Raw genomic sequence first — 11539 nt, 5'->3', positions numbered from 1 at the left:
TGAAAGCTGGGAAAATCATTCAATAAAAATTATACCCTGCCAAAAATGAGCTGGTCTGCACACAAGCGGAGCTATTAAATACCTCAGAGGTAGGTCACCGAGGAAGCGGAGTTGCTAATTGCCATGTGTAGAGCAGTTGGGCTCACAAAGTGCAGTGGGTTTTGTACAACCTGTGTGGATTTCATACGGAAATAAGCCAGATGACCTGTGGAAAACCAGCTCTTTTTGGTGGTCTTCATCACATTCCTCACAATGGTTTGGCCAGTTGATGCATCTCCTCTTGCATCTGAACCCCTCTGAGTGATGCTGGTAGGGAGCTGGATTTGAGGTGAACTAACAAAAGACAGGGGAAAAAACCCAAGAAACCACAATCTGCAGCCTACGTGTGACTCAGGAGCTGCAGAGCTGGAAAAAACCGTGTGTGTTTCCTGTTTTTTCACTGCAGGAAGCCTCAGGCAGGCAGCACCCTCACCATGGTCCGAGGTGCAAGTGTGATGCAGGAGGAAATGAAACACACAGGCTCGTGCCTGTGCTCCTTAGGCTGTTGTAGCTCTTGCTGTATCAGAAATGTCTTGGAAAGACCTTTTTTGGTTGAAAACCAGGATAATGAATGGTGGGGACCTCCTAAGCAGGCGTAGCCCCAGCATCTCCCTAGGGAAGGAGCAGTCCTGGTATGTCCAGATGCTGCGACCCCCCCTGCGAGGGTTAGAGGAGGAGGCATTTGCTATGGGCCAGGCAGGAGGACAACCACACCATCCAAGGGCAAGAACAAAGACCTCTGGGAACATTTGAGGTTGCACCATGCAGCTGTTTGTTATTTTCCTCTAGATTCCCCCCCAAAAAATTCCCAGAAAGCACAAAAGAAGGTTATTTCCTCCAGTACAGATCCTTGCCTTTCTGCGGGTGTGTGTTGTCTTGCATCGCTGAGCATCTCAAAGATAGAAGGGTTTTCACAGCATGGGCGAGACCACATCTGGGCACTGGGTCCAGTTTGGGGCTCTGCAGTGCAGGGAACCCTGTGGATGCTCAGAGCAGGGCTACCGCTACCCCAGATTCCTATCCAGCCTGAATTTATTCTCTGGTTCCATTCATAGCAACTTCAAGATGACTTCTAACGCTTTCCTTATCTCACGGGGTCCCACCTTCCACTGTGGTGGGCCTCTGGGGTGCTGGCATGTCTCCAGCAGCCACCATGCATGAAGAAGACCAGCTGAAGCTTTGTATGGGCGGGTGGGAGTCCCAGTTGTACAGGATTGACACACTGCATCACGTCAGACCCCTGTGGCGTGGACACCAGCAGCTGGGTGAGCATCAACCCTGCTTGGGTGGTAACTTCTATCCCTCCTCCAGGAGCGGGTGGGAAGAAACAGCGAACGCACAACTGTTATAAATTGAGACCACAACGGATCATAATCCAATTAAAATTTTATTAATTATAGCAAGTAGAATATGAGCAAAACCAGCGCTGGACGACAGGGGAGTCTGCGCTCCGCCAACTGCCGTCCTGAGCAGTTCAAACAGTCCCTTTTTATACATCTTTACTCCCGTGTTCATGAGGTAGTGGAGGTACTCTGCGCATGCTTCAGTTGTTGTTAGGGGGTCGTTTTCTGCCTCCTGGTGGTCGTTGAGGCCGAAGTAAGAAGTCTTCCTCCTTCGTCCCATAGTTGACCCCTCACTCATGTGTCCTTATATGGGGTCGTTTGTCCTGTTTCTGTCGGTTCCTAGACATCTGGCGGTTATCTTGCACAAGCGGTATCTGGTTTAGTTTGTGTAAGCGATTGCGGTTATCTTATCTTACACAAGCGGTGTCTGGTAGCTGTTTGCATAAGCGTTTTCATACCTTTTGTTGCCTAACCTTTACATTGAGCTTAACATAAATCTTAATAAACAATACCCTGGCCCATAGTTTCTCACACAACCCTAACCCTCCACCCCACCCCGCGCTGCTGCTCAGCCACGAAATCCCTTCCGGAGAATATTAATGAGAAGGGGGTGGGGAGAATATAATGTTTTTTAAAAAAAGCCCCGAAGCCTACCCGGGGCTGCTGGTGGCCTCTGGAGCTTCCTTCCCCAGTTTCCCGCTCCCTCCGCCGCACCTTCAGCGCCACGCGAGTTTTCCCCCCGTGGACGCCCGGCCGGTGATGCTCCGGGAGCGAGCACGGGTCGGGGGGGGGGCGGTGCGCAGGAAGGGGCGGGAGCAGCGCGGAGCGGCCGCGGGCAGCGCCGGCGGAGGGGCCGGGGTAGGAGAGGGACGGGACCGGGGCGGGGACCGGGGATAACACGGCCCGGGGAGCAGCGGGATCGCGGAACAGAGGCCGGGGCAGCACCGGGAGCAGCGCTGGGGACGGTACCAGGGCGGTACCGGGGGCAGCACCGGAGGCAGCCGGGAACGGAACCCGGGCACGGGGACATGCGGAGCGACTGTCAGGAGCAGCACCGGGGACCGTGCCGGGGTTGGGGCGGGGGGTAGCGCGGAGGGGATGCGGAGGGGCGGCCCAAGGGCCACCGGGGACGGTTGGGTGGGCGACACTGGGACCGTGGAGGGGCAACTGGGGGCAGCCAGGACTAGAAACTGGGGGGGGGGGACGGACGGGGGACGGGACACGGGGAGATGCGGAGGGGCAGCCTGGGGGGCACCGGGGCCATGAAGGCATGGGTGGGAGCAGCACCAGGGGTAGGTAGCGGGGCATCGCTGTGGGTCGGTGCCAGGGGCTGTGGGGGGCTCTGCCTGCCAAGGGCCAAGGTGGGCTGGGTGCTTGCTGCTGTGGTGATACCAGGGCTGGGGGGGTCTCTGTTGATTCTAGCCCTTGGAGCAGGGGTTCCCTTTCCTGAAGCTGCCTTGGATGGAGCGAGCCAACGAGCTGCTGGACCCCAATCCTCAGCCAGGAAAAGAAGGGGAGACCCTGGGAGACCCCCTTGCAGGTGAGGAGCTCATTCCCATGGTGGAAGGACCACCCAAGCCCCACCACCATGTCTCTCCCCCCACTTTCATCCTCCCTGAATCTGTTGGGGTTGAGGGTGAAGAAGTGGCGGAGCTCCGCACCTGCCCTTCACCATCCCCTGCCATGACATGGTTTCCCTTCAAGAAATCAAGACATTGCTCTTGTTTGCAACCCATAGCAGCATGTGCCGCCAGAATGAAGGAAGAGCCGAACCTGAAGCGAGAAAGTTCTGAGCGAGGGCACGGAGTTGCAAAACAGGAAGGAAATGAGAGCAAGACGAGGCTGGGAGAGGATAAACTCATCACTCACGGAGGAAACCAAAAAATCACCAAAGAATCCAAAGCCCAGTACAGAACCGCAACCAGGGATAAGAAGTACATGTGCAACGAGTGTGGAAAAAGCTTCGGGCAGAGCTCCAACCTTATTGTGCATCAGCGGATCCACACCGGAGAGAAACCTTATAAATGCCACGAATGTGGGAAGTGCTTCAGGCAGAGCTCAAACCTCATCGTCCACCAGAAGACTCACACAGGAGAAAAGCTCTACGAGTGCCCCAAGTGCCAGAAGTGCTTCCCAGACAGGTCACTGCTTATCAGGCACAAGAGGGTCCACATAGGAGAAAAACCTTTTAAATGCCAGCAGTGCAGGAAAAGCTTCCTTCACCAGTCGAGACTTCTTGTCCACGAGAAGGTGCATGTAGGAGAACAACTCTGCCAGTGTACTGAGTGCGGGAAACACTTCAGGGAAAAATCCAAGTTGCTGCAGCATCAGCGGCAGCACATGGGAGAGCGACGCTACAAGTGCTATGAGTGCGGGGAGGAGTTTGGGCAGAGCTCGGACCTCAACCTCCATCAGAGGATCCACGTGGAGGAGAAGCTCTACCAGTGCTCCACGTGCAAGAAGTGCTTCAAGGACAGGTCCACCCTCATCAGGCATGAGACGGTGCACACAGGGGAAAAGCCCTACAAATGCCACGAGTGTGGGAAGAGGTTCACCCGCAGCTCGGACATCATTGTCCACCAGCGGACACACACCGGGGAGAAACCCTTCCAGTGTCCCGAGTGCGGGAAGAGTTTCAGCCACCGGTCAAATCTTTTCCGACACCAGAGGATGCACACAGGGGAGAAGCCGTATAAGTGTGAAGAGTGTGGGAAGCGATTCGGGCAAAGCTCAGAGCTTATCGTCCACCAGCGGACCCACACCGGGGAGAAGCCCTACCACTGCTCTGAGTGCGAGAAGTTCTTCAGAGGAAGGTCAACCCTCTTCAGGCACGAGAGGCTGCACACAGGAATCAAGCCATACGAATGCAGTGAGTGCGGGAAAAGCTTCGGGCAGAGCGGAGACCTCATCGCACACCAGCGCTTCCATACAGGTGAGAAGCCCTACCAGTGCTCCCAGTGCCGAAAGTTCTTCAGCAACAGGTCCAGCCTCGTGCGGCACCAGCGGCTCCATGCTGGTGAGAAGCCCTACAAGTGCCACGAGTGCGAGAAGAGCTTTGGGCAGAGCTCAGACCTCATCGCCCATCTGCGGACTCACACTGGGGAGAAGCCCTACCCCTGCCCGGCCTGTGGGAAGAGCTTCAGCAGGAAATCCAACCTCATCGTGCATCAGAGGGTGCACAGAGGGCTTTGCAAGTGCCAGAAATGCGGGAGAAGCTTCCAGCCCAACTCACATTTTGGCATGACAGTGGGGAAGGACTCTCGCCAGTGCCCCCAGTGTGCAGAGGGTTTTGAGAAGGGATCAAACCCCATCGAACACCAGAGATAACACCAGGGAGAAACAGCTTTGCGAGTGCTCCAAGCAGTGAAGGAGTTTTGGGAAGAGTTGAGATGCTGTACATGAAAGAGAAAAAATCAGCGCTTCTCCTAAATAAAATTCTTCAAAGACTGCAAAAGTGGGGAAAAAAAAATAACCCCACCCCATGCAAATGATCTAAAGTAGGCTGATGACTAAATAATGTACTTTTTTTTAATGCTAATTATTTCCTCTTATTATTGAGTTTACTCAATAGGTCCATGATCCACTCACTCCCACCACTCCTCAGTCAAACCATCTCCTGTTTCAGGCTTTACGTCATCCCATCATCTGTCTTTAAAGCCTTTAAATCACCCTTCCTTAAATCCTTTGACATTTTCCAGGCTGGGTACCTTTCAGCACCTCAAAGATACTGTAGAAGTCCATCTTCCTCTGCACATCCTTCCCTCGCCTTTGTATGTATGCACCTCAATAAAAAAGGGCCCTCTGTTCCTAAGGAATATCATCTTTTCCTTGTATTTTTCTGCTAGCTAAATAGCTAGATATTACATTATTATTTGCTCTTGCACAGCAGGGAGAAGTTGCTGCTGTTAAAAAGCGAAGAGGGGAAAACTGCAAAGAGCTTCATAAAAGATGTTGGTGACCAGGGGATAGGAGCTGCCTGTTTATAAAGTAGGAGAAAACAGTGAGATCTTGGTGAAACCCAGTGTCTGGGAACTGGCCTGGGGCTGGTCCTTGTCCCTTCCAGTTTTGCATCCTGGAGGAAAGCAAGCTTTGGGGAAATTGCACTTTCCCAATAGGTTTTGGGGGAGTTGGGGGTGTGTGGGTGTGGGGGTATGTGAAGGAGTCAGGTGGGTTTCTCTTGTTCCTGAGCTGGGGTTGAGCTTGGAAGCTGCTCAGATTTGGTTAGTGGAGCCAAAACAAGCCTTGGTGCAGGAAGCTCCAACTAAAGCCTGACCACGACTGGGAAATCTGGTCTCTTTGGCCAGACTATTTCTGCCTTGGTTTCCAGAAGAGCCAGCAGCTGCTTGGCTTTGCCGTGCCAGACACAGGCTCACAGGGATGAAGACCACCTTCAAGTCCTTTACCAGGCTTTCATGACCTAGCATGAGAGACGGCCCATAGCCATTGGGGTGCTCCAGGTATTTTATGAAGAGCTTGGTTCTTTGGTTTCATCTTCCTCTTCCCTTTCCTCTTCTTTGTGCAGTGGGACCTACTTCCCATTCCCTTTTCTCTCCTTATCTCCTGCTTTCCTCCGAAATACTTAGAGCTGCCCATGGTGGCCACCACAGCAAAGATCTGCAGGAACACCATAGAAATGGTATCACCGCTGCTTGCTGGCGTGGTTGTTGCCACCTTTTCTGTTGATGTAGCTGCCCTATAACTTTCTGACCTTAAACCAGCACTAATCTCCAATGCATTTAGAACCCAGGTGGTCTGTTGGGGCAGTCAATGTATCACTGATAGCCAAAACTGAGTATCTAAGCTGTAATTGTTACACCACAGTGCTGCTTTGATATAAGATGGTAGTTGGTTTCTCCCGTGCCACTCTGCAGGGTTGGGTTAGAGTTGCATTAATAATGTCCTGGCTGTGAACTGGTGGTGAGGGTCACATCACACAGTTTCTGAATGTTGTGAATGGATAGATGGTCCAGAAGAGGTTTATCTAGGGTTTGGATAGAGAAGTGAGAGTATCACTATCACTTCTTGGCCAAATTCAGGTCTGTGGCTACTTATGTGTCATCACGGCCACCCTAGACCTTAAAGTGGTCTCTGGCAAGCCCAGGCACCTTCCCAGTAGGGATCTCCCCATCTCCTGGGCACCAGCTGACAAGGTGATGGGACCATTCCATATAGCAATGGGTCACCTAGCTGAAAGCAAGAGGACAGGGTTGTCCAGCCACAGCCCTCCTGGATGCAGACAAGGAGATCAGGGTGTCCCTGCTCTCATTCCTACTCTCCATCCCATGTCCTGCAGGGTTAGAAGTAATAATATCATTTACAAGCAGACAGTGCAGCAGAAAGGGGAAAAGACAGAAGATAAAAGATGGGACCCTGGGGTGCAGCTCTCACCTCTGCAAGGGTCTCCTGGGGTCTCCGGTTCCTCTGTTGGGGATTGGCTTTCTGTTACTCCATCCCGTCAGCTCAGTCTGGCTCTGGAGCAGCTGGCTAGAGTGGGCAGGGTCGCTGCCATCCTTGGGAGGAAGAAAACTGCTTCTCTAAGGGGAGAGAAAACAAATATATGATAAATCCTTCTCACACATGAGATGCTGCTGTGTGGTAACACTCCACGTCATCGTACCCACCACACAAATAGCATTTGGGACAATTAATAGGTGGATTTCTTGCAGCAGTAGGAAATCCTGGAGTAGTTCAACCTGGAGGGCATCCCTGGACCATCCCCATGCTCAAAGGCAGAGCCAACACCTTCGCTTCGCTCCGAGCTGTGTCCAGGTGAGGGCTGAACCTCTCCAAGGACAGAGACACCCCCTCCCCATAATCTGGGGAGGTCTCATACATGATGATATTTTTTCCCCTTTGCCATAATTTTCCCTTGGTGAAGGGTGAGGGATCCATCCATGTGCCCCCCGCACCCCTGGCCCCTTCCCCCGAGTGGATGCAAAAAGTGTTGCCCCCCCCCCACTTTCGTCTTCTCTCCAGGCTGTAAAACAGCCGTAAGAAGCTAAAAAACCACCCACCCCCCAATATTTTTTTTTAAACAAAAAAACCACCCTGGAAAAGGTTTCATTTTTTTGCAAGGGGAACTTTTCCCGGCTCTATCCCGGGCCGGGGTGAGCGGGACCACTGGTGCTAAGTGTCCTAGGAGCAGTGCCGAAGACGGCCCTCTCCACACACACCCCCGTCCCCGGTACCAGAGCAGACAGCGATGCCCAGGCAGCTCTGGCGCTGCCTCAGTCCTTCTCCACCTGGGCCCACAACAGCTCCATGAATGCTTCTGCACCTTCCTGTCTGCCACGTCCCCAGCCACCTGGCTACCCCCCTTCACATCCCTGGGTCCCCCCCCTTGGATGCCTGGGTCCCCACCACTGGATCTCTGGATCTCCGCCCAGACATCTGGGTGCCCCCCCACCCCAAACACCTGAGTCCCCATCCCAGCTCCCATCCCAGCTCATTGCAACCCAGGTGTGGACCTCTGTGGTCACAGGAGGGTGGGTTTTGAAGGGGTTGGTGTACCCCACCCCACCTGGGACCACCCTTCACCTGCTGCCATGTGGCTCAGGGACTGCATGTGGCCTTAGCAGGACCTTACCATCCCTCCATGATGACCCTTTTACCATCATGGAGCATCTACAGAGCGGGGGGATCCACCCTATCCTCTTGCCGCGACCTGCTGCTGGATGGGGACAGTACTAGGATGTTGGCGCATCCCTTGGACACTCCCCACTCCAAAAGCCTTCAAGCCTGCTGCAGGCCCACCAGCCTGGTTCTGCTGGAGCAGCACCAGTGTCCAGCTCAACCCTAGATGTTCCCCCACCCCATGGGCTGCCCTCCCGGCTTCTTCCCCACCATATAATCCTTCAGTATCAGTGGGATTGGAGATGTTGGATGCCCACCAAAGTCAAGGGAAAAACCAACCTGCACTGTGGGTCTGAAGATGTAGGTGAGGGTCCACCCAGAATTTTGGGCACAGGCATGGAACTTTTTGGACCGGTACCATCACTGTGGTCTCTGGGCTGTGCCACAGAGCAGCTTCACACCACCAGAAGCTGAAGCTGGTTGCACACTCCAGCCATAACACCAGTACTGGGACCAGTTTGACCCCAAGGTGACAAGAGGCAGGCACAGAGGGTGCCTGGGATGGGGAGAGTGGAGACCTGCATCCCGAGACTGCCACATCCTCCCAGTAAAAACCACCAGCCCCAACACAGAGCTCTCACTGGTGTTTCTCATGGTGGCACGGTTATCCCACCCATGGCACCAGCACAGATGACCACCCTCCTGCAAGCCACAATGATGACCCAGAGCATGCCACCAAAGGCAAGAAACAGGTTATTTATTGAATATTTGATATAAATTGCCTCCAATGGTTTCCTTTTGGGCCACTAATCCTTTTAGTTCATGCTCTTTTCACTGAAATCTCACTCTTATCCCTTGGATTGCCTGGAGGATGCCCTCTCCTGTCCCCAGCAATGACAGTTGTTTTAATTTTCTCCACCATTTAAAACATCTACACCTGCCAGAGGAAAAATGCTTATTCCTCTAATACTCCTCTAGCAATATAAACTTTCCTTATATTTTTATCATATGCACAAATATCTAGTATGAAAATAAAAATCTCCTTAGGAACAGCCAACCCATTTTTTTTAAGTTGAGGTTTAATGCATCAAGGCTGGATGTGTGACAGACACTTGGACAGGAGCATGGACCATGTCTCAGCTAACCTTAAAAAAATGCAACAGCAAGGTGTTAGGGAAAAAAAAGAAGGAATAGGATGATAGAAGGGCTCTCACCATGGAGAAAACAGTTTGGATGAAGCTTCTGGGGGAGCTAAGTGAAGGCTACTGAATGATCTACATGATAATGTGAGGAATTAGGAGGAACTGGCCTTTTTCCATCACTGATGAACCCATGCTGTAGTGTTGAACTCTTTTTTTCTTCCCCTGAGTAGTCTCTGACTTAAAAAAAAAAAAAAAAAAAAAAAAAAAAAGGTTAAATCTCACACAGGAAGATGTCCCACGCTCCTCTCATTTCTTCTTCTTTTGTGTGATCTTGGCGCCAAGCCAAGCCAAGATAAGCCAAGCCATTTCTCCTCTTCCAGGCACTTGGGAGGATTTTTTTCTCCTCTGCATCACCTCTGCTGATCAAGGAGGCCTGATGCCTCCTCGAGGGGCTTTGTACACTCGGAGCACAGGGACAAGCTGTCCTCCATGCCCACGTTCCTGGCAGCACCAGTGCTAGAGTCTTCCTCTGAGCTCTTCCCACATTTTGAGCGTTCTCCAGTTCTGTGTCTTCTGTGTCCCTGCTGATGAACGATGAGGCTGGATTTCCTGGTGAATCTCTTCCCGCACTCGGCACAGGGGTAGGGCTTCTCACCTGTGTGGGTCCGCTGGTGAGCGATGAGGTCTGAGCTCTGCCCGAAGCTCTTCCCACAGTCGTGGCATTTGTAGGGCTTCTCCCCCAGATGCCATTTCTGGTGTTTAACGAGGCTGGATTTATTGCAGAAGAACTTTCCACACTGTGAGCAGTGGTAGGGCTTCTCTCCTGTGTGAAAACGTTGGTGGGTGATAAGGTCCCCACTCTGGCCAAAGCTCTTCCCGCACTCAGAGCACTCATAGGGTTTCTCTCCTGTGTGTAAACCGCTCATGCCTGAAGAGCCCATACCTCCCCCGGAAGGATTTTTCACACTGGGAGCACTGGTAGGGCTTCTCCTCAGTGTGCGTTCGCTGATGGATGGTGAGCTCTGATCTCCGGGCGAAGGTTTTCCCGCACTCGTGGCAGGTGAAGGGTTTCTCCCCAGTATGTACAATCTGATGGGTGAAGAGGTTGGACCGTTGGCTGAACCTCTTCCCGCACTCAGAGCACTCAAAGGGTTTCTCTCCTGTGTGAATCCGCTGATGGACAATGATGTCCGAGGCTGCGGGTGAACCTCTTCCCGCACTCTAGACACTTGTAGGGCTTCTCTCCCGTGTGCACTCTCTCGTGTCTGATGAGGGTCGACCTGTCCTTGAAGAACTTCTCACATGTTGAGCACTGGTAGGGCTTTTCCACCATGTGACTTTTCTGATGGGAACTAAGGTCTGAGCTTTCCCCAAACTCCTTTCTGCACTCTTGGCATTTAAAAGTCTTTACTCCTCTGTGCAACCTCTGATGGCAAATGAGCTCTGACCTGTCCTGGAAGCATTTCTTGCAGTGGGAACATTCATAGAGACTTTCTTCTGCAAAAAGCTGCTGATCTCCCTTGCCATGGGTGAATTCATCCTTCTGCTCCATCCCCAGGCATCCCTCCATCCCCTGGTTGCTCTCAGAAGCTCTTCCATGGTTATTCCCTTTAGATTTTACCACAGTTTCACCCTCTTCAGCTCCACCAGGACATCCCTGGTCTGCACGGTGCCCTTCACCCTCCATCTGCATCTGTCTCCTGCTGGATTAGATGGAAATTGAGTTATGTTTTGCCCCAGGATGGAAACAGTACCCAAATACATTGGTGGCTGTTTCCAGGGTCCACTGAGTTGTGGGCTGGAGGATGACTGCAGAGGGATGATTTTCAAAGGAGCACCCCACCAATATGACCCTCACCCACTGATGGGAGTGAAATGAAAGGAACACCTGGTGGCTCCTCTCCCGTTACCCCAATTTCTCACCTGCATGGATGCGCCCAGAGCCGCCCATCTCCTCTCTCACCATGGGACCAGGTGCCACCGTCTCTCCCCCTTCTTCCATGCAGAGGCCGATTTGGGGCCAGAAAGCCCTATTTTGGGGGCAGATACACTGCTGTCAGTGCTCCCTTCCCCAGGAGTGCACAGCCAAATCACGGGTGGGACACCCGCTCTTCCCCAGGGTGGGAGGATGGTTTTCCACGACCCCTTTGATTGCGATGCCGTCTCCCCCACACCCGAAATCACACAGCACAGCACCCCTGGGCCACTCTTTATCCTCCCCTTGGGGTAAGCGATGCTGTGGGTCGCCTGACCCCTGGGGCTGGGCGATGCGGTCCTGTCCCGCCAGGGTCCAGGATGCTCCGCTCAGCTCTGCCCGCAGCAGCCGCAGCCGCTCTGCGTTGCTGGCCGGGTTGCTGTGCTGAGGCACAGGAAAAAGCCAAGGGGGAGGTGCGGGGGAGGGGAGACAGTTCCGGCTGTGCTGAGGCTGTTTGGGAGATGCCT

The 11539-nt window shown here is 53.1% G+C and overlaps 2 protein-coding genes and 1 long non-coding RNA gene across 6 annotated transcripts; 1 reads left to right on the top strand and 2 right to left on the bottom strand.

Annotated features, from left to right (window-relative positions):
* Nucleotides 1–2187: 2187 nt before the first annotated feature.
* LOC106112283 (zinc finger protein 883-like) lies at nucleotides 2188–5202 on the top strand. 4 transcript variants are annotated; one of them, XM_027781913.2, is made up of 3 exons: nucleotides 2188–2240; nucleotides 2805–2922; nucleotides 3121–5202. In XM_027781913.2, the coding sequence occupies exons 2-3, from the start codon at nucleotides 2844–2846 to the stop codon at nucleotides 4707–4709; spliced, it is 1668 nt and encodes a 555-aa protein (XP_027637714.1). In that variant the 5' UTR covers nucleotides 2188–2240; nucleotides 2805–2843; the 3' UTR covers nucleotides 4710–5202. The 4 variants fall into 4 exon arrangements, with proteins under 4 accessions (XP_027637714.1, XP_027637715.1, XP_013152011.1 ...); XM_027781914.2 differs by lacking the exon at nucleotides 2188–2240 and adding an exon at nucleotides 2247–2423; XM_013296557.3 differs by lacking the exon at nucleotides 2188–2240 and adding an exon at nucleotides 2247–2453.
* On the bottom strand, nucleotides 4941–11531 carry LOC114011223 (uncharacterized). Its single transcript, XR_008745038.1, has 3 exons — nucleotides 11021–11531; nucleotides 6771–6916; nucleotides 4941–6669 (listed from the first exon to the last, which is right to left on the bottom strand). It is a non-coding gene; the product is annotated as an uncharacterized LOC114011223 (long non-coding RNA).
* On the bottom strand, nucleotides 8696–10805 carry LOC129782572 (zinc finger protein OZF-like). The gene is given in 3 exon segments (XM_055792538.1): nucleotides 8696–10014; nucleotides 10016–10288; nucleotides 10290–10805. Coding segments are annotated over 3 exon segments (1281 nt in total). The 5' UTR covers nucleotides 10791–10805; the 3' UTR covers nucleotides 8696–9507.
* Nucleotides 11532–11539: the final 8 nt, after the last annotated feature.

Source organism: Falco peregrinus, chromosome 21 (assembly GCF_023634155.1).
Source record: "Falco peregrinus isolate bFalPer1 chromosome 21, bFalPer1.pri, whole genome shotgun sequence".
Taxonomy (NCBI): Eukaryota; Metazoa; Chordata; class Aves; order Falconiformes; family Falconidae; genus Falco; species Falco peregrinus.
Note: the sequence above shows the minus strand (reverse complement) of the source record. Positions and strands in the feature narration are given on the sequence as shown.